This window comes from Mesoplodon bidens (genome assembly GCF_964165515.1).
Source record: "Mesoplodon bidens genome assembly, chromosome: 7".
Classification (NCBI taxonomy): Eukaryota; Metazoa; Chordata; class Mammalia; order Artiodactyla; family Ziphiidae; genus Mesoplodon; species Mesoplodon bidens.
The window spans coordinates 30149665-30177014 of record NC_138164.1 but is presented as its reverse complement, the minus strand read 5'-3'; the positions used below and the strand labels follow the sequence as shown (position 1 = coordinate 30177014).

General features: G+C 37.7%; 1 protein-coding gene across 1 annotated transcript in view; it reads right to left on the bottom strand.

The window, feature by feature from the left end:
- Window positions 1-575: 575 nt before the first annotated feature.
- TMEM123 (transmembrane protein 123) overlaps window positions 576-27350 on the bottom strand; it is a 78208-nt gene continuing 51433 nt past the window's right edge. The window contains exons 3-5 of the mRNA XM_081239464.1: window positions 7065-7484; window positions 5744-5897; window positions 576-3178 (exon numbers count right to left, since the gene is read on the bottom strand). Of these exons, the coding sequence (XP_081095590.1) occupies window positions 3154-3178; window positions 5744-5897; window positions 7065-7484 (599 nt within the window). The 3' untranslated portion in view covers window positions 576-3153. The remainder of the gene's footprint in view (window positions 3179-5743; window positions 5898-7064; window positions 7485-27350) is intronic.

The following is a 27350-nucleotide window of genomic DNA, read 5'->3' as shown; positions in this document are numbered from 1 at the left end:
TCTAGTTGTGGCAAACGGGGGCTACTCCTCATTGTGGTACATGGGCTTCTCATTGCTGTGGCTTCTCTTGTTGCAGAGCACGGGCTCTAGGCGCACAGGCTCCAGTGGTAGTGGCATGCGGGCTTAGTTGTTCCACCGGCATGTGGGATCTTCCCGGACCAGAGCATGAACCTGTGTCCCCGGCATTGGCAGGCGGATTCTTAACCACTGTGCCACCAGGGAAGTCCCGAATATACCTGTTTTGAAAGTTCTACCCAGAAGAACAAGTAAGAGGCTTCAAATGAAAATCCTTTGAGCAGTGCCTCTCACACTCTGGTGTTCATCAGAATAACCTGATTGATAGGATTGCTAAAACACTGCTGGGCTCCACTCCAGAGTTTGTGATTCAGTAGGTTTGGGATGGGACTCAAGAATTTGTACTTTTAACAAGTTTCCAGGTGATGTTCCTGCTGCTGCTGAACCAGGCAACCACATTTACAGTGTCAGATTAGCCCCCACAATCTGCCTTTTTACTTTGGGCATTTTCTATTTGTTAATTTCTCTTGAGTTTGATAAAATGAGGCAAAACCACATACTACTCTTAAAGAACAAAATTTTATTCTAAAAATAGATCTCAGTAACAACGAAATGCCAAAAGTTGGTCATTGTAGTAAAAAGAAAAGAGGTGACAGAAATTTGCTTTACATTTTTTTCCTGAAAAATACAAAATTATCATTGTAATATACTGCCAGCTCTCATTATCTGTATTTGAATTATTAATTCTATGGATTATCCAAGGAAAATTTAAAATCATAGGTTGAATTCTACCTAATATTTAGACATACATCTGAATTGCTTTTATCTTCAAGTAAATACATTCTCAAAGAATGCAATAAAACTGAACATTTGCTGAAGTAAACATAACGAGGAAGATAAATTTATGCTTAGGAAATGTGCTCCAAAGGGAAATACTAGTTTATATAGCTGTTTCCCTCAATTTCTGCAGATAACCAAAAAAACAAAAACAAAACAAAACCCCAAAACTCCCCAACACCTGATTGCATTGAAGTACTGATATTTGAAAGTAACAAATTATACAACTTATATACAGAAAAAAGACATAACTAAAATATTTTGAACCTAAAGCACAGGAAACTTTAAAGGCAAATAATGACATTTAGTACTTAAAAAGTGGTTTTATATTTTTCAAAGTGCTATGAAACAAGTATTCAAGAAAAGTTCAGTCCTGTCTACAAAGTTCTGACTGACTTAAAGTACTGAAATATCAAGAATGCAGGAGACAAATCAAATTAAATTTAGAAAGCCCCCATTACTATAAAACATATCTTTAGTATATTTTGCAAAGAAATGAAGCAGTGTTTAAAAGACCAGTTATGGTTAAGTTAGTAACGTCTCTTTTTTTAAACTAATGCAAACACATGTGTTTAATAATATTTCTTCCACATTCCACATGTCACATCCATCCATCCTGTCATATTCATATTCTGGATAATTTTTATTATTCATTTTCATCACATCAATTGGCCATAATGCACAGTGAGTAGAAATGATCCTTTTATATCAGAATTCTTGATTCTCTGCAAACCAAAAGCTGATCACAAAAGTTACATTTAATTCCTATTAAATGTAGGTACATATTTTTTAGAACTTCTTAGCTCATTTTTGGACTGTCAGACATTGGTATGATTTACTGTGACCATCTAAGATAGAAGAAACAATATCTTAGTACACAGTATGACTAAATGCCTCTTTTGTCAAAACTTGACCCTGAGTTTTGAGTGCTGGAATATAAACTGTAAAGCTGAAAACACTCCAAAATATGCTGGCTGATAATGGTGTCCCTCAATATTGCGTGCTTCCTCTCCATTAACATGGTACATCTGAACGTGCCTCCCCTCGTCAGCACGGGAGGAAGAGGACCCATATAAGGAAGCAGGAACTTTTCTGTCTTAAAAACTCCGCAGGAATTTATTCCAAAGTACATTGGTGTCTTAGTATAAAAATGCTGTTTCCCCAAATCTTTGAGTAGCATTGACAGTGCACGAAAATGTGGCACTCTCATCCTATAGGTTTAGTAGCCTGAGGGGAGCCCCATAATCCCTGGCCTGATAAACAGCATTCATCTATCGTTTGGACTAAAGAGAGTTCTAAATGTTGCTTTGGAAATCATATGAGTCTTTTTTTTTAAGGCTAGGTGTGTTTACATTACGTTAACCATTTCTAGATATTGAAAGCAGTTCTACATCTGTTAAAAATATTCACTAAATATAAAATTAACAGCTGAACATGAAGTAAAGCAATTTCCAGTGATGACAGTATTCTCACAGTAGCAAATAATCTAACTTATTATTTAACACTAATAACTAAGTCTTTAAAACATTATGTTAAACATTGCAATTTACTGAAATTACATAGGAAAAAAAAGGCAATTACATCAACTGCTACTGAGAGCACCAAAGAAGTTATTAAAAATACAGGCAGGCTCTCCAATGGCTCTCTAACAGGGATAAGCCCACGTATTGTTTCTAGTTTTGTTTGGCTTTTTTTTTTTTTTTTTTTGGTGGGGGAGGGCATGCATTTTGTTTCTAAACCAAATAACTAAGCTTTAAACATATGAAATATGGATGCTTTCTGAAGAGACACTTTAAAATTATGCTTAAGACCTGGCTTATTCATATAATTTCTGCTATGTGGCAATGGTAATTAGGATATATCCAGCTCTTAACAGCACTGAGGTTCTTTGTGTGACCAACAAAGACATCAAAATCCTGAGTGCTGAGACAAGCTCCTTATTTGTATGAACACATGGCATCATACCCTTCACTGATGATGTTTTCCAATTACTGGCTCTATGCGACCAATGACACAAAAAAATGGGGACAAGACTTGTCTTACTATATATTTTCTAAAAGTGAATATTATAACCATTGCATTAACTGTATGCTACATATGTTCATTAAAAAACCCAAATCAACCCCTTTTTACCTTTAGCAATCATGAGGAATCTTTACATATTTATATAATACATTGTATATTATATTCATGGCCTGTTTATGCTATTTTCAAGAAGAGAATACTGTTCTAAAGTAATAATAAATCAAAATTAATTGATAGGATTGTATCAATCTTCTTTCCATTGATCCTTGGAGTCCCTTAAATGATGGCATCATGTTCATCGCTGTAATATATCAAAAGTTAAAATTACTTTGTTTTGTATTTGTATCAAACTATTTATAGTTCATATTTTTAAGTAATAAATAAATTTCAAGCTTCAGAATCAAAACTGTCATTGCTTTGCGTAAAGTTTCTTAAGAAAAAGTACCTGGTATACTGTATTGGTTAAAGGTTCAAGCAGTGTATTCAGGTTGCGACATGGACCTATGCTCAAATCTCTGCAGTGGCTGTGTGACTTTTCATCAATTAGCTATTATAACCCTCTTTAAAAAAAGAAAACAACCAAAACAACGATCATTTCTTGAGCATCTTCTATGTGCCAGGTGTTATGCTACAGACTTTACATCCATATCTCATTTAATCATCACAGTAGCCCTAAGCAGAGAGAGGGCACTTTAAAAAAAAAAAAAAATATATATATATATATATATATAGTTATTTATTTATTTAATCCATCAATTCCATTTCGCAGAAGATCAGAAGCTAAGCAAGCATGTGAACTCTCGTCTTGACCATGTATACTGTGCTACATCATTTATATAAACATGGGTAGGCACCCTGCTAGTCAACAGTAGAACCAGAATCAAAATTAAGTCTGTCTGCCCCAAACACCATCTCTTACCACTTCACTCCACTGTCTCTCCATGCAACTCTAAGAAACACAGGAGTTAACACTATAATCAGTGTTTTAATCAGTGTTATTACCCAATAAATGAAAACTAGAAATGCTAATAATTACTAGATATAGAAGGTCTCAGGTTCCTTAATGGGACAAATATTAAGTCCTTACTTATGGAATGTCATTATTTATAACTTCAAAGGAACTACTGGCTTTAAAATGCACTCTTTAAAAAATGTAGTACTAAGAAAAACATGGCCTATTAAACTACAACACAATGCTTTCTCATCCCATAGACTGTAAGATACATCCATTTCAGAGGTGTTAAAATGTGGAAATACACAAAAATAAAAATGTGTACTTAGACTCAACTAAATATGGTGTTTTCACCATCTACTTGTTCTGATATGAATAAGACTCCTGTTAGAGTCACACTGCCTTCCTTACATGCCACACAGCTCTGTCCTTACAGTTATGGGGATTCTGGACTCTGATGTCCTCCACTGGGCAAGCAGCATTATGTGGTCATGTATACGTGAGGAAAAAGTCCATAAAGCTAAAATTATATACTTCGTAGTTAAGGCATTTTAAAATGAAAACAGCACATTTAAATTTAATTCCTTCAATATTCTATAGCCTCAAGTATATCAATAAATATTGATATTATAAAAAAGGAGTTGCATTAAATTTACTATAATCAAAATGTGCCTTCTGTTTAACTGGTGAAATTTACCAAGAAAACAGATGATAAGTATTTCTAGAAACACAGTTGTTTTAAAAAATATTTCAAAAAAAGCATTTTTAGAGTCAACTCTGTTTAGTCAGTTTCCTTCAAGTATTTTTTTCTTTTACGGTTTGATCTAAAAGAGAAAAGAATGAATGTTTCTGAATGTGCTTTTAATCTGACAAAACACCACCTTGATGCGCTTTTAAAGTAAGTTCGATATGATGGATACTGTATGTGGAAGGTAACTTCCAATTTAAACATACTTTTTTAAAAGTCTGGTTTTCTTAGTTCAATGAAAAATTTGAGACATATTTTCATACTATATTCTCCTCCTAAAAATTCATAATGTACATCAACATATCAAAGGCTTACAGTATTCTTATAGTAAAGTAACCTATTTTACTTTGCTCAATTAGTATTTCCCAAGTGTTTCCGACATGGAAACTCTGTGTGGGACACACATGCATATGACAACTTAAACAAATTTTGGAAAATGGTCATCTATTCCATGGTATTTATTTTATACATACATTAACAATCAAAAGAATGGATTCACTCTTGTACATATAAGGCTCAAAAGAAAAAACCGAAAGGACTTTGTGGGAATAACAAAAATTGGGAGATGATACCTCCAAAAACCATCAGACCTACAGAATGACATAGTTTGTTGTTGGGGACTTGTTGATAAAGCTCACCTGAAAAGACAGTTTTGCTGCAGAATAACTGATAATGTATATTATACTAACAACTCAGTAGCAGGGAAAATGAGGCTGTCAGAAGAATTTCTTTATTTTCTTTGTCACAGAAAGCAAAAATCACGTTTTTATCGAGGATGTTACTTTAGTGTGTCTTGTGTTTGTCAGTAACACTAGTTCAACAGCCTCAGGAGACCTGATAATGGTATTTCTTGCAATTAGAGGAATAAGCAAGTGAAAAGGACTGGCTAAACTTGGGTCTCTGGTAAAAGAAAAAAAAAAAAAGTATGACACTAATAAAATACAATCATTTTTATAGGTATATCCATTTGCATTTGCAAATAATTATAATCACAAGCTTGTACATAAACAATTTGCTTTGGGCATAGAGGATTAATGGGAATATAACTCATAAATCTATAAATTATTAATCTCTGAGATGCACACTGGCTCTACTCTGATATTTTGTCATGATATTTAAATACAGAATTCATAATAATAAAAAAGTCCTGGCCAATCAAAACTTACATGGTTCTATACCGAATGCCTCTTCTTGAATAATACATTTTGCATCCAATGTAAAGAAAAGATAAAACTCCCAGTGTTAATACAATACCACCAACAAAGCTGCCAGTATCAAATTTTGATCCTTTATTTTCCTTAGAAACAATAGTTGCTGTGACTAGAAGAAAACAAAAGAAAACAAAAAAATAAGGCTTTAGTGCTTTTTAAACATATTGTAATAAGCTAAAACATTCTGAATTTCTATGTAAGAATGCTGATCTGGGGACAAGGGGGAATCGTAAGCACATCAAGGTGCTCTCCAGCTGATTTTGTGTCTAGTGACTGCCTGGTTCTAGTTTTCTTCACTTGATCCAACACATCCCTTAAACCCCCAGTGCCTACAACCCCAAGATCTTAAGGTGAGACTGGGCTTGGATGGTCTACCAAAACCTCAGAGGCAGCAAGATTTGGTTAATTCTTTTATGAATTTTCTTAAGAGTTCATGCCTTAAACAAAACAGGTCTGGGTAACAGCTGAAATCTTGAAACTGGATCCAATTTGAGTAAGTGTTTCTAATTGAAATTTCTCCTTTTGAATAAATTGGAAATTTTAACTATTTTAATTTTATGGAGTCAAGAGCCCCTGAGACATTAAAGTTGATTTCAATACATAAATTGTAGTAATAAAGAAAATAAACTATTTGGAATAGAAGTATATAAAAACACACAAAAGAAACCATGAAGCCTGCTATTTGTTCTGATACATGTAATCACTAGCTTTTAAACAGACCTTCAACTTTGGATAACTTAAAAGAGAATCTTAAGGTTTTTGAGTTCATGGTTTCACAGGCATTATATTTTAAACAAATGCAAAAAAATAAAGAGTGCTGAGACTAATACTACATATGTGACTATACATAATACCATTAAAAAATATCTTTATGGTACAAGTAAATTAAAACCAAAGTTCTCCATGATTTAGGTTTAGAAATCATGGAGACTGAGCCTGCCTAATTCCTTTCTAGAATGAAGTTCAAAGAGTTAAAGGTATGACAAGTTTTCAAACCGTGCAAAATAAAATCCCATGTTAGGATAAATTATTTATTTACAGATGGATCTCATACAGTCATTATTTGGCATGGCTAAGTTGGAAGCTAATTTTTTTAAAGGGACAAGATAGTTACTAAGTCAAGTGACTCTTTTCCTGATCTCTACAACTAATTTATTTAGGAAATGAGAAATAATTGTCTAAATTTCTACATTTTTGCAGAATGGAATGATGTAAATGTGGCATTTTAACAACTATTTTTTCAGCATAGGAAAAACAGGTCCATTTTTATACATACTTGTTACTGATGATGAAGCAGACGTCACCGAACTATTGTGGGTTGTGCTCATTGTGGATGTTGATATCTGGGATGTATTTTGTGAAACACTTGTTATTTTGAGTGTAGACCCTAAGATGGTGGAAGTCATATTTGTTGAGACCTCTGGTGTTATCATTTTAGATGTTGCTATGGGTTTTGAGGTGGTGGCTGTCCCGTTATTTGAGACTGAAGCAACTAGAATTGTTGATGGTTTTGCTACGGTTTTCAAGGTAGTGGCTGTCCCGTTATTTGAGACTGAGGCAACTGCAGTTGCTGATGGTTTTGCTATGGGTTTCAAGGTGGTAGCTGTCATCTTTGAGACTGAGGAAACTGGAGTTTTTGATGGTTTCACATTGAAGTTGGAAGATTCACTTGTATAGCTGAAAAGCACCTGTGGGCCTGCAAGAATATGAAGAAACATTAAAGCCAGAGCTATGACTTAGATAATTAAGCTCCCACTTCACTGACTTCTGTGGTCATACATAAAGAAAAAGGTCTAACAAACACAGCATCATGAAAGATACTTATTAATACTTTGCACTACACAGCAACAAGCCATAAGATGTCTCAAAATAGTAAAATATTCAACAGGAACCAAGCCTGGATTTACATAAAGTAAGAAATTTTTGTGAACGTATGGGAAAAAAAGAAACTCAACCCAGAAGACTGAGTTCTTTCGATACAGGGACAGTGTCTTAACCATCTCTGTGTCTGAATATTCCATGCTTTATGTCACAAATATTAGTTGAATGGATTATTAAACCAATGGATATAAGAAGGGTTTTCAAAGTTTAAGGTTTCTCTGCCACATTCTTCCAAAAAGCTTTGAGGACAAACAGTAGCTGCATGCTTCTAACCCCCCAGTAGGATGTGAGCATGAGTGAGATACTCTTCGTAAGAGTAAAACCAGCTTCCCATGGTGCATTAGGAAGTGAAACAACATCACAGAACGTGGCTAGTTGGAAATCTCATACTGGTGATAATTTTCTGTCATTGGGAAGGTATTTCTAAAATTATTTCTGAAACCTTTAAAATGCAAAAGCCAATTTTGTAAAGGAGAATCATTGGTGTTAATTTAGAATAAACAATCGGAAAGAAATCAATAAATAAGCGCTATGACCCAAAATAAATACTAAATATCTATATATGTACAAAATGCCCTATGACCAAAAGCAAACCTTTCTGTCTTAACAATATTCTTTCATACTCTACATTGTAACACCACAACCTGACTGATGTTCACAACTAAAGATACTTTAGTTATTATAATTTAGTATATACTATGTAAGGAATGAAAACTCTCTCTTTGCCCTATTAATAGAATGTAATTTATTTCTGTGTTTGTTGCCTAGTCTCAAATTTACTTGCAGGTTTAGTGGTTTGTTATGTTGCCTATATACTCCCAGTTTACTCTTTATGGCCAAGAACTAAAGTGGAAAGAATTACCCACTGGGCTTGCCTTCTCCTTTCCCCCAGTGACAGCAGCACAAGGCCTTCAGGTTCTCTGTCCCGCTGCTGCTGTCACACACCAAAAGTGATAACTTCATGCATCATCACCCTTTCACAATTATTCTGGACTATTTGTTCAAAGAATTCAAATATTTATTTTCCATTTTACAGGCTGGTTTTAATAGTGCTTATCTGCCCGTCTGCTTTTACTCTTTAAATTCCTAGCACATTTTGTGAACTTTGGGTCTTTACCGTGTGATCTCTTTCACTGAGTATTACCTAATTTAAAAAAAAGACCAAAGGAATCAGTACTTCTGTATTACATAGGTAAATAAATCATAATTATTCAAGTAGAATGCTATCAACTTGAACTAATCTTTTATTATTCAATTCTGAATGCTCTACAGACATATACTATACTTTAGCATTGAAATAATCACCTATTATTTTAATGTAGAGAATGAATTCTATTCTAATGAAATTAAATACAGCAAAGAACCATCATTTATATCATATCTTTAGAACAGAATGATCTTTGCAGAGTAAAACAATGAACACAATTCTGCTTTTGGATTCCCCACACACACACAGCCTACTCTCTTCTCCCTGCCATAATAAGATATTCTTCAGAGATACCGTATGAAGTAACACGGGCAAAAACAGGGAGCTGTAACAGGTTAGTTCTTCACTAAGAAAATCCAAATGTGTTACAGAAACCACTAAGCAGCTAAAATTTTCTATAAATTGACAAAACAGGCCAATAATTTTTATGTTAAGGTGTATTTCATGATGTTTAAACGTGATAACTGCAATGCAAGGATGCTCTCTTCAAGGTCAGAACTCACATTCCATGACTCAACCCCCTTGTCTGTAATATAAGTAAACGGTCATTTGTGCTCCTCTGCAAATGAGACCATCCCACCATGGACGTCTGGGTGTCTTCCTTCTCCCTTAACTGTTCAGCTACTGATCAGTGCCCTCCAGGGCGTGGCTCAGTGAGTACCTGCAGAGATGTCAGAAGAACAGAGCATCCATGCAGGGCTTGGCAAGGGTTTAGCCCTATCTGACTTTGCTGTTTTAGCCAGTCAGTCTCCCCCTGCCTCTGAGAAGCAGAAGCTGTAAAGGCGTGGAGGGTGGGTGGCATGAGTGAAGGTGGTCAAAAGGTACAAACTTCTAGTTATAAAATAAATAAGTCATGGGGAGATAATGTACAGCACATGGTGACTACAGTTAATAATACTATATTGTATATTTGAAAGTTTTTAAGAGAATAGATCTTGAAAGTTCTCATCACAATAAAATTTTGTAACTAAATATGATGAAATAGGTGTTCTATGTTATATACATTATATATTATGATAGATGTTACTTATTGTGGTGATCATTTTGCAATATATAAATCATGTTGTACACCGAAAACTAATATAATGTTAAATGTCAATTATATCTCAATCAAAAACAGTACAAAAACATCAAATCAAAACAAAACAAGTTATAAAGGCCCAAAGAGGGTATGTTACTGGAGAGGGTCAAGTGTGCTCTGTGTCCACCGCCACCTCTGCCCACGGAGGAAAAGAGGAGAATGCAACCCCTCACCTCAAACTAAGCTGAGGGAATCACCTGAAGAGCAGGCCCAGTATCTCCTGGACTTGAAGCTAAGATTTGACTCAAGCTTGAAAAGTAACTCTAAAGGCGAGAGACTATAGCCGAGTTGTCTCTACCTGTCAGCAGAGTTTAAAAGGCTGCGCTGGGAGTAGACTCTTACTTCCACTGACAGCAAAGGTGCGTGTTTCCCAAGAACCAAACCAGGCCCCATGGAACAGAGCCAGCATGGGGCTGCCTTAAAAGATAGCCTCCCCAGAGAGTTCTGCGCAGACGGATGAAGATAACCAGCAGAGAAGTGGAACACCAAAAGCTAGGGGCCAAGGGTGTGTAGTGAGAGGGTCAGCTGGAGGGGAGGCCCTACTGCATCAGGGGAGCTGAAGGGGGAAGCCCCAGCTGTAGGGTCTCCCCGGAATCTACCAAAGAGAACCATATCCGCCACCTAGGGGTCACCTTCACCAGATGAAAACATCCCAGCTGGCTTTTCCCCTTAAGCCCCTTTAGGCCTGATCCTGGAAGGGTAAAAGCCAGGAGAAGTGAGGGGGAGAAAGGCAGAGCAAGGAAGGAAGCCGACAGTGTCAAATTCCCCACTGTCGGGTCCAAATGCGAAGCAGGCCCAGGCTCGCAGAGGGAGAAATTCCAATCATTGTAGAGTTTTATTTATTTTGGTATTATTCTGTAAAGGAGAGACACACCTTACTAAATACAACTCATTCAATAAACTGGACCTACATACTATCGATCACACCTCAGCTAATGTAAGTGGAGCTGCGGGAAGGGGTGTATGTGGCACACAGTTGTTAACACTTATTTAGTGTTATGTGTCCCCCTAAAATTCATATGTTGAAGCCCTAACCCCCAGTAGTTTAGGATGTGACCTTTTTTGGAGACAGGATCTTTACAGAGGATTATAATGAAGTTAAAATGAGGTTATGAAGATGAGCCTTAAATACCTGGTGTCCTTATAAAATGGGAAATCTGGAGGCAGACAGGCATACGGGAGGAACACCATGTGAAGATGAAGGCACAGATCACGGTGATGCTTCCAACAGGCCAAGGAAAGCCACAGATTGCCAGCAAAACACCAGAAACGAGGCGAGAGGCACAGGACGGATCCTCTCTCAGGGGGCAGCAACCCTGTCGACAATCTGACGATATATCTCTGCCGTTTACACTACCTAGTTAGTGGTCCTTTGTGTGGCAGCCCTAGCAAACTAATGCACTCAGGACCACAGTTCTTTCACTGCTAACAAAACGCGTCTTCAGGCAGCTGTGCCACAGCACTCGCCAGTGGCTGTGCTGAGCTTGTTCCTTCCACAGATCCTTGAAACTAATCACTGTGAGATGAATTAAGTCATTCGGTACTTGTCAAACTACTCTCAAAACTTCTTAAATGAAACCTAAGATCACCTATAGATTTCAGAGCTATAAAAATTTCTTGACCCTAACTCTTGGTTTCAACTAACATAATCGCAGGAAAACAAAGTGAAGGGCTGTAGTAAGAGCACCCATGCACCCTCCGTCCCAGCAACTGCCATGTTCAGGCGCAAAAGGGACAAGACAGAGGAAGTACAAATGGGGATGAGTTGATGTTTTGTCACTGCTGCAGGAATACTCAAGACAGTCCAATCAGCACTCCGTTCCTGTTCTGTAATAAAAGAACTATCCCTGGAGCACATTTTTTCTATGACAGAATTCGCACTTCCATGTACTGAGCTCTTCTCTTTACCAAGTGCTGGTGATATTTTTCAGGCATGGTGGGAACGAGCTCAAGCTCTGGATCAGCTCAGCCATTTACTTATTGGGTTACCTTAGACAAGTTACTTAACCTCTCTGAGATTCAGTCTCCTTCCCCATCTATAAAAAGGGATATCACAAGGGTTTGGGAGAAATAACTGACATAATTTGTATTGAGCACTTAGCACAGTGCCTCCTATGGAGGACCTGCTCAATGAATGGTTACTCTGTATCTCAGCATTTGTTTTACAGAATATACCTCTCCTATGGAGCTGCACTACACAGTGCCCTTATAGGAGGCTGAGGAGTAGTCAGTCAGATCTACTTCCATGATTATCACCACTGCCATATGAATAACAGCACATCGAAGAGGATGCTCTTAAAGGTATTTTCAGTTCATTGATATAAATATCCAAGAAGAAAAAAGTGATGTTCCAGGCCTTTTTCTATTAACACCAGCCGGCCACCTTCTTATTACAGCAAGACCAAGGACACTATGAAGCAGCCTGTTTTTTCCTAGTACCAAGTAAAAGTACTCATCCTCTTCAAAGTCTGGATTTATTCCAAGTATTTTTGTATAACTATGTTGTGTTGAAATAACTTTCTTTACTCCTATAACGTTGAGCCCCAAACTATCTAAGTGCCATTTCTTGTCCCTTAACCTAAATATTTCAAAGTTAAGAGTGACGATTTGTTTTCTTTGGGGTATCAGATACACACTTAAACCAGAGTTGAAAATTCACATTCATTTAAAAAAAAATCTCAGTTATTTTAAAATGGGATAGTAGTAGTTTTTCATTTCCTATTATAGTTGTCAAAAATAAAGAGCTATTTAAGATCATGGATCATAAATTTCTGGTGCCACAGAGTCATTTTGAGGGTTCTATGATTCTAAGTACAGTCTGCAGCTAGTACTAGTCTTGTGTGTGTCTCTTGGAATATATATATATATTTTTTTGCGGTATGCAGGCCTCTCACTGTTGTGGCCTCTCCCGTTGCGGAGCACAGGCTTTGGATGCAAAGCCTCAGTGGCCATGGCTCACGGGCCCAGCCGCTCCGTGGCATGTGTGCCCGGACCGGGGCACGAACCCATGTCCCCTCCATTGGCAGGTGGACTCTCAACTACTGCGCCACCAGGGAAGCCCTCTTGGAATATTTTTAAACACTGAGAACCTTGAGAAACTCTTTCCCATAGAGCAGCAGTCCCCAACCTTTTTGACACCAGGGACCGGTTTCATGGAAGACAACTTTTCCACAGATGGGGGTGGGGATGGTTTCGGAATGATTCAAGCACATTTCATTTACCGTGCACCTTATTTCTATTACTACATTGTAATATATAATGAAATAATTATACAACTCACCATAACGCAGAATCTGTGGGAGCCCTGAGCTTGTTTTCATTTGCCACTCACTGATAGGGCTTTATAAATTTTATTTATTTATTGGCTGCATTGGGTCCTCATTGCTGTGTGTGGGCTTTCTCTAGTTGTGGCAAGCGGGGGCTACTTTTCGTTGTGGTGCGCAGGCTTCTCATTGTGGTAGCCTCTCTTTGTTGCAGAGCACGGGCTCTAGGTGTGCAGGCTTCAGTAGTTGTGGTGCATGGGCTCAGTTGCCCCATGGCATGTGGGAACTTCCCGGACCAGGGATCAAACTCATGTCCCCTGCATTGGCAGGCAGATTCTTAACCACTGCGCCACCAGGGAAGTCTGCTGTTAGGGTTTTGATATGAGTCTGCCAGCAAATGATTTATTATGATCTCTGTGCAGTCAAACTTCTCTGCTAATGATAATCTGTATCTGCAGCCACTCCCCAGCCAGATCATCAGGCATTAGATTCTCATACGGAGTGCGCAACCTAGATCCCTCGCGTGCACAGTTCACAGTAGGGTTCGAGCTCCTATAAGAATCGAATGCCGCCGCTGACCTGACAGGAGGCGGAGCTCAGGTAGTAATGCGAGGAATGGGGAGCGGCTGTAAATACAGATGAAGCTTCGGTCACTCGCCCCGCCGCTCACCTCCTGCTGTGCGGCCCAGTTCCTAACAGGCCACGGACTGGTACTGGTCTGTGGCCTGGGGGTTGGGGACCCCTGCTATAGAGAATCTAAGTATCAGTGTAATCCAAGAAGTACTCATTATTTAGAAAGCAAAGGGGCCTTTCCTCATCGTACAAAGTCAGTAGATTCATTATGAAAATTCCCCTTGAATTCAAATTACCTGAGGACCAAAAATCCACAGAATTGAAAAATATAGATTAGAAAAAAAATCGTAAAAAGTTATCTTTTAAAAAAATCAAGAAAAATCTAGATTTAAAACAATCTAAGAGAAAACTGGGCTTTAAAAAAATGTATCATCATAAAGAGCTGTCCATTTTCTGAAAATCAAATATATTTTCCTAAACTTCTAAATTCAAAAATTAAAATTCCAAAAAGGAAAAAAAACCCTCTCTCTCTCTCTCTCTATATGAACACAGAAAAATAACAACTGGGGTGTTTTAAATAAGTTATAGTATATCTGTAATAAATTCTGTTTCCACATTTTGTTACACTATCATCACTCTACCTAAATCTTTTAATATAAACTCTGGCAGGAGGTGAAAGAAGTATTTTCAGTCAAGGCAATTATCTGCCTTAAGGACAGTGAGAACTAACAATTGCGACACAGTCCAGGTTTGTTTAAGGAAATTCATTCTGAAGGGCGATCCTGTGCATTCCCAGAGCTGTACAGAAAGCAGCTGAACAAGAGAGGGTCAGAAAAGAAGCATGGCTTTTCAAGGCAGTCAGAACCCAACTCAGCCAAGGCTGAGCTGGCCGGGGCTGTGTAGACAATATCCAGGCTTTGTTATGGTATTGCCATAGGTCTTGCCCATTCTATTCCATTACCACAGACCCAGCCCACAATTCGTAACCCTGGCTAATTAAAATAAATAAATAAATAAATAAATAAGGTAAGAATCACATTCGCAAGGGCATCAGGCAAGCTGGTATTATTTTTCCTCTGTTCCTGTTCCAAACCTTCCCAGCCTCTCATCCTGGCAATCTTCACTCTCCACAGGATAGAATTCGCTCTATCTGCTATTCGTCCCCAACACATTCCAGTCAGCCTGGTTTCTCACTCTTCCCAGCACTTAGTATTGGGCTGGCCAAGAAGTTCATTCAGGTTTTCCCCTAAGATGTCACAGAAAAACTGGAACGAACTTTTTGGCTAACCCAATACCTACTCAGTGCCAAGAACAACGCTAGGAGGCTCTGCAGAAACAAGAAAGATGCAATCCTTCTCAGGTATCTCCTTTATTTTTAACTCTATTTTATTATTTATCCCCTTATTTTGCATTTTTCTGGACTCTTAATTATATTATCTTACCTTTTAAATGGAATTAGTTGATTATTAATTGCAAGAACTACATCTTGTATTTTCATTTTACTCTACATAAGTGCCAGGCACAGTTTTGGAAGAACTCGATCACTTCTAGCATGTGCTCCACACTATGCAAGGAGGGAAGGCCAAAAGCTATCTCTTCACCATGATGACAAGGCCATGGTCTCCTCTGCTGCCTAATCTTCTGCTACTCTTTTCTGCCCCAGCAGATTTACTCAGCTTTCCCTATGCAGTTTATTTCTGTTGCTTTGTTATATTACTTCCTCTGCCTGGGATGCTTCCCACCCATTCTTCACCTGGTGAAATCCTATTACTGTTCCTGGCCCAGCCCAGAAATTACACTGAAGTTATATTAAATGTACAAAACAGGCCACGTAAAAGACAAAGATTATCAACTGGATAGAAAAACTATGAACTGTTCATAAGCGATACATCTTAAAACTAAGATTCCAAAAAGCTGAAAAGTATTGAAAGTGAAGGTATAGGAAAGAAATATACTATACAATTACTAATCAGAAAAAAGGTGATGAGTGGTACTGGTTCACGACAGTGACACGGGAAGATCCTAAAGTCACCTCTTCCCATAGACACACTGAATCTACAGCCAATTACACCATTTCCTCTGGGAAAAAATACACCCCAAAACTGGCTGAGTGACTCCTACACATCAGGCAAATGAGAAAAAAAACAACACTGAGGCAGGTAGGAGAGGCTGACACAATCTCGCCATAAACTCTGCAACCCGCTCCTGCCCCCAACCTGCCGCAGTGACACACGATCAGAAGGGAACTCAAAACCCGTGGCTTCTCCCTGAGGAGTGAAAGGTTTGAACCCCACATCAGGCACCCGACTTTTAAGACTTGCACCTGAGAAGTGAGCCCTCTAAACACCTAGCTTTGAAAACCAATGGGGCCATGTCCATGAGACCCCCAAGGCCATAGCCAACTGAGAAATGGCTCTTAAAGGGCACTCATCTTCAGACTCACCCCACCCCAAGGACCAGCTCAGAGGCAGTCAATTGAGAGGCACCCAGACTTTATGTGAAAGAGGCTCATTTGCTAATCTTAAAGTTTGGTATGAGCAGAAGGAATCTAATCTAACACAGGTCTAAGGGCCTACTGGGGTACCCTCTAGGGACAGAGGCCGGCAGGAACCATCTTTGTGCTCTCCCTCACTCCAGCTCACCAGTATCTCCCAGAAAGGAGCCTATGCCCACCTCTGGTGCCCCAATTTTTGTGGCTGCTGCTAGGGGATACCTTTAGAATGACTGGCTCTGGTCAGCAGAGTATATGCTCACAAGTTCCATAGGACTGTAACCAACAGAGAAAGAGCTCTCAACCAGCTACCACTCCCCAGGACACAGCAAGAGGCAACCAGACCCAGGAGCTCAGCCTTTCTGTGAAAGAGGCCTATTATCTTATCGGCTAGGCCTGAGGGGCAGGCTTCTAATTAAACACACATCTAAGGGCTGACCACAATCCTTTCCAGAGATGTGGGGGGTGGGTGTTATCTTCATGTTCTCCCTCTGCCACACTACAGAGTACCAGTGTATCCTGGAGTGGACTTGTATATGTGTCTGGTGCCCTGTTTTTAGTGGCTTCTCCCGCCCCCACACACACCGCCAGGGGATGCACTTGATTGCCTGGCTCTGGAGGCCAGGGGGGCTTGTGTTCCTAGGTCCCATGGGACTGTAACAAATGCAAAGGTAGTTCCTGGCTGGCTGCCATCCCCAGAGAACTGTGCAGATAGCAGATCTTTCTGAGAGAGAGGCCTATTTGCTTATCCAGGAGCTTTGGCCTGAGGGGCAGGCTTAGGGTTTGGCACGCTTTTAGAGGCCTACAAAGGTGCTCTCGGGAATGGAGGCCAGGGGACACCATCTTTGCACTCTCCCTTTGCCTCATTCCAGGTCTCTGGGGTCTTCTGGAAAGGAGGCTGTCCATTTTTCTGAGGCACCAATTTTGTGATGCTGCCCAGGGGACAGACACCTCCAGATCACCTGGCTCTAGCTGCCAGTGGGACTTATGTTTGTGGTCCCAGAGAACTGTATATATTTGCATATTTTGAAAGCTGTTACCTGAGGGTTTAGCTTCCAATCAGGCTTAGTCTCGGTGCTGACTGAGATCCTCTCCTACACTGACAGGTCTTGGCATACCCTCAGCTACTAGCATCCATTAAAAACAAAATAGACTACTTAACAATCAAAAAAGTTTGAGAGACAACCAAGAGCTAGGGCAGGATTGAACAATAAGGTTCATCTCCTACATGGACTCACTCCTTCAAGCCTGGGCAAGGTGGCTGTTTCATCTAATGCATAGAAACCAATGCAGAGAATCAAGGAAAATGAAGAAACAGAGAAATATGTTCCACAGGAAAGAACAAGATAAAACATCAGAAAAAGACTTTAATGAAACAAAGATAAGTAATTTACCTGATAAAGAGTTCAAAATAACTGTCATAAAGATTCTCACTGAATTTGGGAGAAGCATGGATGAATACAGTCAGAACTTCAACAAAGGGAAAATATAAGAAAGTATCAAAAGAAGTCACAGAGCTGAAGAATACAATAACTGAAAAATACACTAAAGGGGCTCAACAATAGACTAGATAAAGCAGGAGAAAGGATCAGTGAACTCAAGGACAGGACAGTGGAACTCTCCCAATCAAAGCAGCAAAAAGGAAACAGAGTGGAAAAAAAAGTGAAGATACTTTGAGGGACTTATAAGACAACATCAAGCAGACCAACATTTGCATTATAGGGGTCCCAGGAAAATAAGAGAGAAAGGGGCAGAAAATTTATTGAAAGAAAATAATGGCTGAAAAGTTCCCCAACCTGGGGAAGGACTGATATCCAGATCCAGGAAATCCAGAGAGTTCCAAATAAGATGAACCCACAGAGACCCACACCAAGACACATTATAATTAATGTGTCAGAAGATAGAGACAAGGAGAAAAATCTTAAAAGCAGCAAGAAAAAAACCCAACCTATTCCATGCAAGGGAATCCTCATAAAACCAACAGATTTTTCCGCAGAAACTTTGCAGTCCAGAAGGGAGTGGCACAATATATTCAAAGTGCTTAGAGGAAAAACTGTCAACCAAGGATACTCAATCTGGCAAAGTTATTCAGAATTGAAGGAGAGAAAAGGGTTTTTCCAGAAAAGCAAAAGCTAAAGTAGTTCACCACTAAACTGGCCTTATAAGAAATGTTAAAGGGACTTCTTTAAGCTGAAACAAGAAGGTGCTAATCAGTAACAGAGAACATATTAAAGAATAAGTATCAGTGGTAAAGGTAAAATTCAGAATAATCTAATGTAAAAGTGGTAGATTAATCACTTATAGAGCTAGTATGGAGATTAAAACACAAAACTAATAAAAATAACTATAATTATAATAATTAGTTGAAGAATACACAAGATAAAAAGATGTAAATGTGACATCAAAAACATAAAACGTGAGGGTGGGGAGACCAAAACTGTAGAGCTTTAGAACCTATTTAAAATTAAGTTGTTACCAGCTTAACATAGACTGTTATAAATAAGTTTTTATATGTAAGCTTCATGGTAACCACAAAGAAAAACACCTCTAGTAGATACACAAAACATAAAGGAATCTAAGCATACCACTAAAGTATGTCATCAAACCACAAAAGAAGAGAACAAGAGAAGAAGAAAGGAATACAGGACCTGCAAAACAGCCAGAAAACAATTAATAAAATGAAGTAAGTCCATACCTATCAACAATTACTTTAAATGTCAATGGGCTAAATTTTCCCATTGAAAGATACAGAGTGGATTAAAAAAACCCACCCATCTATATGTTGCCTACAGGAGACTCCTTTCAGATACAAGGACACAGAGACTGAAAGAGAGGGGATAGAGAAATATACTCCCTGAAAATGGAAACAAAAAGAAAGCTGGGGTAGCTATACTTACATCAGACAAAATAAACTTTAAAACAAAGATATTAATAAGAGACAAAGAAGGGCATCACATAAAGGTGTTACACAAATAAGAAAATATTTGTAAATATTTATGCACCCAACATAGAAGCACCTAAATATATAAAGCAAATATTAACAGACCTACAGGGAGCAAAAGACAGCAATACAATAACAATGAGGGACTTTAATACCCCACTTACATCAATGGATAGATCATCCAGACAGAAAATCAATAAGGAAACATTGGCCTTAAATGACATGTTAGAACATAGAGACTTAACAGATATATACAGAACATTTCATCCAAGAAGCAACAGAATGCACAATCTTCTCAAGTGCACATGGAATATTCTCCAGGATAGAAAATATATTAGGCCAGAAGACAAGTCTTAACGAAGTTAAGAAGACTAAAATAATATCAAGCATCTTTTCCAACCACAATGGTAGGAAACTAGAATTCAATTACAAGAAGAAAACTGGAAAATGCAAATATGTGGAAATTAAACAACATGCTACTGAACAACCAATGGGTCAAAGAAGAAATCAAAGAGGAAACAAAAAATACCTTAAGACCAATGAAAATGTAAATACAGCATACCAAAACTTATGGGATGCAGCAAAAGTAATTCTAACAGGGAAGTGCATATATAAGTAATGCACTTATAATATATAAGTGCATTTATAAGTGCTATAAATGCTGACGTCAGGAAACAAGAAAAATCTCACATAAACAACCAACTTTACACTAAACAAACTAGATAAAAAGCAAATGAAACTCAAAGTTAGTAGAAGAATTAAAATAACAAAGGTCAGAGTAGAAAAATGAAATAGAGACTAAAATGACAATAGAAAACATCAACGAAATCAAGAGCTGCCATTTTGAGAAGATAAACAACAAATAGACAAACTTTCAGCTAAAGTCAGAATTGAAAGAGGTGACACCACAATAGATACCACAGAAATACAAAGAATTTTCAGAGACTACTATGAACAATTATATGCCAAAAAATTGGACAACCTAGGGGAAATTGATAAATTCTTAGAAACATAAAACCTTCCAAGACTGAATCATGAAGAAATAGAAAATCTGAACAGACCAATAAGGAGGTTGAATCAGTAATGAAAACCTCCTAAAGATAGTCTCATCCACCAGAAGGCAGACAGCAGAAGCAAGAAGAACTATATTCCTGCAGCCTGTGGAACAAAAACCACATTCACAGAAAGATAGACAAGATGAAAAGGCAGAGGGTTATGTACCAGATGAAGAAACAAGATAAACCCCCAGAAAAACAACTAAATGAAGTGGAGATAGGCAACCTTCCAGAAAAATAATTCAGAATAATGATAGTGAAGATGATCCAGGACTTCGGAAAAAGAATGGAGGCAAAGATTGAGAAGATGCAAGAAATGTTTAAAAAAGACCTAGAAGAATAAAGAACAAACAAACTGAGATGAACAATACAATAAGTGAAATGAAAAATACACTAGAAGGAATCAAGAGCAGAATAACTGAGGCAGAAGAATGGATAAGTGACCAGGAAGACAGAATGGTGAAATTCACTGCTGGGGAACAGAATAAAGAAAAAAGAATGAAAAGAAATGAAGACAGTCTAAGAGACCTCTGGGACAACAGTAAACGCAAGAACATTCGCATTATAGGGGTCCCAGAAGGAGAAGAGAGAAAGGACCCGAGAAAATATTTGAAGAGATTATAGTCGAAAACTTCCCTAACATGGGAAAGGAAATAGCCACCCAAGTCCAGGAAGCGCAGAGAGTCCCATACAGGATAAATCCAAGGAGAAACACACCGAGACACATAGTAATCAAGTTGGCAAATATTAAAGACAAAGAAAAATTATTGAAAGCAGCAAGGGAAAAATAACAAATAACATACAAGGGAACTCCCATAAGGTTAACAGCTGATTTCTCAGCAGAAACTCTACAAGCCAGAAAGGAGTGGCATGATGTACTTAAAGTGATGAAAGGGAAGAACCTACAACCAAGATTACTCTACCCAGCAAGGATCTCATTCAGATTTGAAGGAGAAATCAAAAGCTTTACAGACAAGCAAAAGCTAAGGGAATTCAGCACCACCAAAACAGCTCTACAACAAATGCTAAAGGAACTTCTCTAAGTGGGAAACACAAAAGAAGAAAAGGACCTACAAAAAAAAAAAAACCCCAAACAATTAAGAAAATGGTCATAGGAACATACATATCGATAATGACCTTAAACGTGAATGGATTAAATGCTGCAACCAAAAGACACAGGCTTGCTGAATGGATGCAAAAATAAGATCCATATATATGCTGTCTACAAGAGACCCACTTCAGACCTAGGGACACATACAGACTGAAAGTGAGGGGATGGAAAGAGAAAGTCCATGTAAATGGAAATCAAAAGAAAGCTGGAGTAGCAATACTCATATCAGATAAAATAAACTTTAAAATAAAGAATGTTACAAGAGACAAGGAAGGACACTACATAACGAACAAGGGATCAATCCAAGAAGAAGATATAACAATTATAAATATATATGCACCCAACTTGGAGCACCTCAATACATAAGGCAATTGCTAACAGCTATAAAACAGGAAATAGACAGTAACAAAATAATAGTGGGGGACTTTAACACCTCACTTACACCAATGGACGGATCATCCAAAATGAAAATAAATAGGGAAACACAAGCTTTAAATGACACAACAGACCAGACAGATTTAACTGATAGTTATAGGACATTCCATCCAAAAACAGCAGGTTACACTTTCTTCTCAAGTGCACAAGGGACATTCTCCAGGATAGATCACATCTTGGGTCACAAATCAAGCCTCAGTAAATTTAAGAAAATTGAAATCATATCAAGTATCTTTTCTGACCACAATGTTGTGAGATTAGAAATGAATTACAGGGAACAAAACATAAAAAACACAAACATGTGGAGGCTAAACAATACGTTACTAAATAACCAAGAGATCATTGAAGAAATCAAATAAGAAATCAAAAAATACCTAGAGAAAAATGACAATGAAAACACGATGATCCAAAACCTATGGGATGCAGGAAAAGCAGTTCTAAGAGAAGAGTTTATAGCTATACAAGCCTACCACAAGAAACAAGAAAAATCTCAAATCAACAATCTAAACTTACACCTAAGGGAACTAGAGAAAGAAGAACAAACAAAACCCATAGTTAGCAGAAGGAAAGAAATCATGAAGATCAGAGGAGGAATAAATGAAATAGAAATAAAGAAAACAACAGCAAAGATCAATAAAACTAAAAGCTGGTTCTTTGAGAAGACAAACAAAATTGATAAACATTTAGCCAGACTCATCAAGAAAAAGAGGGAGAGGACTCAAATCAATACAATTAGAAATGAAAAATGAGAAGTTACAACAGACACCACAGAAATACAAAGCATCCTAAGAGACTACTACACGCAACTCCAGGCCAATAAAATGGACAACCTGGAAGAAATGGACAAGGTATAACCTTCCAAGACTGAACCACGAAGAAACAGAAAATATGAACAGACTAATCACAAGTAATGAAATTGAAACTGTGATTAAAAATCTTCCAACAAACAGAAGTCCAGGACCAGATGGCTTCACAGGTGAATTCTATCAAATATTTAGAGAAGAGCTAATACCCATCCTTCTCAAAATCTTCCAAAAAATTGCAGAGGAAGGAACACTCCCAAACTCATTCTATGAGGCCACCCTGATATCTATCACCCTGATACCAAAACCACACAAAGATACTACAGAAAAAGAAAATTACAGACCAATACCACTGATGAATATAGATGCAAAAATCCTCAACAGAATACTAGCAAACAGAATCCAACAACACACTAAAGGGATCATACACCATGGGCAAGCAGGATTTATCCCAGGGATGCAAGGATTCTTCAATATATGCAAATCAATCAATGTGATACACCACATTAACAAATTGAAGAATAAAAACCATATGATAATCTCAGTAGATGCAGAAAAAGCTTTGGACAAAATTCGACATCCATTTATGATAAAAGCTCTCCAGAAAGTGGGTATAGAGGGAACCTACCTTAACATACTAAAGGCCATATATGACACACCCACAGCAAACATCATTCTCAATGGTGAAAAACTGAAAGCATTTACTCTAAGATCAGGAACAAGACAAGGATATCCACTTTCACCACTATTATTCAACAAAGTTTTGGAAATCCTAGCCACAGCAATCAGAGAAGAAAAAGAAAGAAAAGAAATACAAATTGGAAAAGAAGTAAAAGTGTCACTGTTTGCAGATGACATGATACTATACATAGAGAATCCTGAAAATGCCACCAGAAAACTACTAGAGCTAATCAGTGAATTTGGTAAAGTTGCAGGATACAAAATTAATGCCAAGAAATCTCTTGATGAAAAATCTCAAAAAGAAATTAAGGAAACACTCCCATTTACCATTGCAACTAAAAGAATAAAATACCTAGGAATAAACCTACCTAGGGAGACAAAAGACCTGTGTGAAGAACACTATAAGACACTGATGAAAGAAATTAAAGATGATACCAACAGATGGAGAGATATACCATGTTCTTGGACTGGAAGAATCAATATTGTGAAAATGACTACACTACCCAAAGCAATCTACAGATTCAATACAATCCCTATCAAATTACCAATGGCATTTTTTACAGAACTAGAACAAAATATCTTAAAATTTGTATGGAGACACAAAAGACCCTGAATAGCCAAAGCAGTCTTGAGGGAAAAAAACGAAGCTGGAGGAATCAGACTCCCTGACTTCACATTATACTACAAAGCTACAGTAATCAAGACAATAGGGTACTGGCACAAAAACAGAAACACAGATCAGTGGAACAAGATAGAAAGCCCAGAGATAAACCCACACACCTATGGTCAACTAATCTAAGACAAAGGAGGCAAGGACATACAATGGAGAAAAGACAGTCTCTTCACTAAAAGGTGCTGGGAAAACAGGGCAGCTACACGTAAAAGAATGAAATCAGAACACTCCCTAACACCATACACAAAAATAAACTCAAAATGGATTCGAGACCTAAATGTACGACCGGACACTCTAAAACTCTTAGAGGAAAATATAGGAAGAACACTCTTTGACATAAATCACAGCAAGATTTTTTTTGATCCACCTCCTAGAGTAATGGAAATAAAAACAAAAATAAACAAATGGGACCTAATGAAACTTCAGTGCTTTTGCACAGCAAAGGTAACCATAAACAAGACAAAAAGACAACCCTCAGAATGTGAGAAAATATTTGCAAATGAATCAACGGACAAAGGATTAATCTCCAAAATATATAAGCAGCTCATGCAGCTCAATAACAAAAAAACAAACAACCCAATCCAAAAATGGGCAGAAGACCTAAATAGACATTTCTCCAAAGAAGACATACAGATGGCCAAGAAGCACCTGAAAAGCTGCTCAACATCACTAATTATTAGAGAAATGCAAATCAAAACTACAATGAGGTATCACCTCACGCCAGTTAGAATGGGCATCATCAGAAAATGTACAAACAACAAACGCTGGAGAGGGTGTGGAGAAAAGGGAACCCTCTTGCACGGTTGGTGGGAATGTAAACTGATACAGCCACTATGGAGAACAGTATGGAGGTTCCTTAAAAAACTAAAAATAGAATTACCATATGATCCAGCAATCCCAGTACTGGGCATATACCCAGAGAAAAACATAATTCAAAACGACACATGCAACCCCAATGTTCATTGCAGCACTATTTACAATAGCCAGGTCATGGAAGCAACCTAAATGCCTATCAACAGATGAATGGATGAAGAAGATGTAGTACATATATACAATGGAATATTACTCAGCCATAAAAAGGGACGAAATTGAGTCCTTTGTTGAGACATGGATGGATCTAGAGACTGTTATACAGAGTGAAGTAAGTCAGAAAGAGAAAAACAAATATCGTATATTAACACATGTATATGGAACCTAGAAAAATGGTACAGATGAACTGGTTTGCAGGGCAGAAGTTGAGACACAGATGTAGAGAACAAATGTATGGACACCAAGGGGGGAAAGCCGTGGGGGGCTGGGGATAGTGGCGTGATGAATTGGGCAATTGGGATTGACATGTATACACTGATGTGTATAAAACTGATGACTAATAAGAACCTGCTGTATAAAAAAATAAATAAAACAAAATAGAAAATTAAAAAAAAAACTAAGTAAAAACAAAAAACAAAACAAAAGAAAAACCTCCTAGCAAACAAAAGTCCAGGACAGGACAGCTTCACTGGAGAATTCTGCCAAATATTCAAGAATTAATACCAATCCTTCTCAAAACTCTTCCATAAAAACAGAAGAGATAAGACTTCAAAACTAATTTTAAGAGGTCAGCATTACCTTGATACCAGAAACAGACAAGGATGCCATAACAAAACAAAATTACAGGCCAATACCCCTGATGAATATGGATGCAAAAATCCTCAACAAAAAAACATTAGCAAACTGGATTCATCAATACATGAAAAGAATCATACACCATAATCCAGTGGGATTTATTCCCGTGATGCAAGGATGGTTCAACATCTGCAAATCAATGTTATATGCCACATTAACAAAATGAAGGATAAAAACCATATGATTATCTCATTAGATGCAGGAAAAGCATTTAAGAAAATTCAACATTTATGATAAAAATTCTTTGCAAAGTGGGTACAGAAGGAATGTACCTCAACATAATAGAGGCCACATATGACAAGCCCACAGCTAACATCATACTCAACAGTGAAAAGCTGAAAGCTTTTCCTGTAAAATCAGGAACAAGAGAAGGATGCCCATTCTCACCACTTTTATTCAACACAGTATTGGAAGTCCTAGCCAGAACAATTAGGCAAGAAAAAGAAATAGGGGCTTCCCTGGTGGTGCAGTGGTTGAGAATCTGCCTGCCAATGCAGGGGACACGGGTTCGAGCCCTGGTCTGGGAGGATCCCACATGCTGCAGAGCAACTAGGCCCGTGAGCCACAACTACTGAGCCTGCATGTCTGGAGCCTGTGCTCCACAACAAGAGAGGCCACGATAGTGAGAGGGCCGCAAACCGCGATGAAGAGTGGCCCCTGCTTGCCACAACTAGAGATAGCCCTCGCACAGAAACGAAGACCCAACACAGCAAAAATTAATTAATTAATTAACTCCTACCCCGCAACATCTTCTTTAAAAAAAAAAAGAAATAAAAGGCATCCAGATTAGAGAGAAATAAGTAAAATTGTCAGTATTTGCTAATAACATGGTGTTATAAATAGAAAACCCTAAAGACTCCACAAAGAAATTGTTAGAATAAACAAATTCAATAAAGTTTCAGGATACAAAATCAATATACAAAAATCTACTGCGTTTCTATACACTAATAACAAACTATCACAAAGAGAAATTAAGAAACCAGTCCCATCTACAATTGTATGAAAGAGAATAAAATACCTAAGAAAAAATTTAACCGAGTAGGTAGTGGACCTGTACACTGAAAACTATAAGACATTGATGTAAGGAATTAAAGAAGACACAAATAAATGGAAAAATATTCTGTGATCACGAATTAGAAGAACACTGTTAAAATATCCACACCATCCAAAGCAATCTACAGAATCCATGCAATCTCTATAAAAATTCCAATGGTATTTATCATAGAAATTGAACAAATGATCCTAAAATTTGTATGGAATCACAAAAGTCCCTGAGTAGCCAAAGCAATCTTGAGAAATAAAAACAAAGCTGGAGGCATCACACTTTCTAAATTTAAACTATAATTACAGAGCTATAGTAATCAAAACAGTATGGTATTGGCATAAAAACAGACATATATATCAACAGAACAGAACAGAGAGCCCAGAAACCACACATTTATGGTCAGTTAATTTATGACAAAGAAGCCAAGAATATACAGTGGGGGAAAGAACAATCTCTTCAATAAACGGAGATGGGAAAACCGGACAGCCATACGCAACAGAATGAAACTGAACCGCTATCTTACACCACACAAAAAGCATTAATTCAAAATGGGGTAAAGACTTAATAGTACCTAATGTAAGACTTGAAACCATAAAACATCTAAAAAAAAATAGGTGGTAAAGTCCTTGACTTAAGTCTTGGCTATGATTTTTGGGA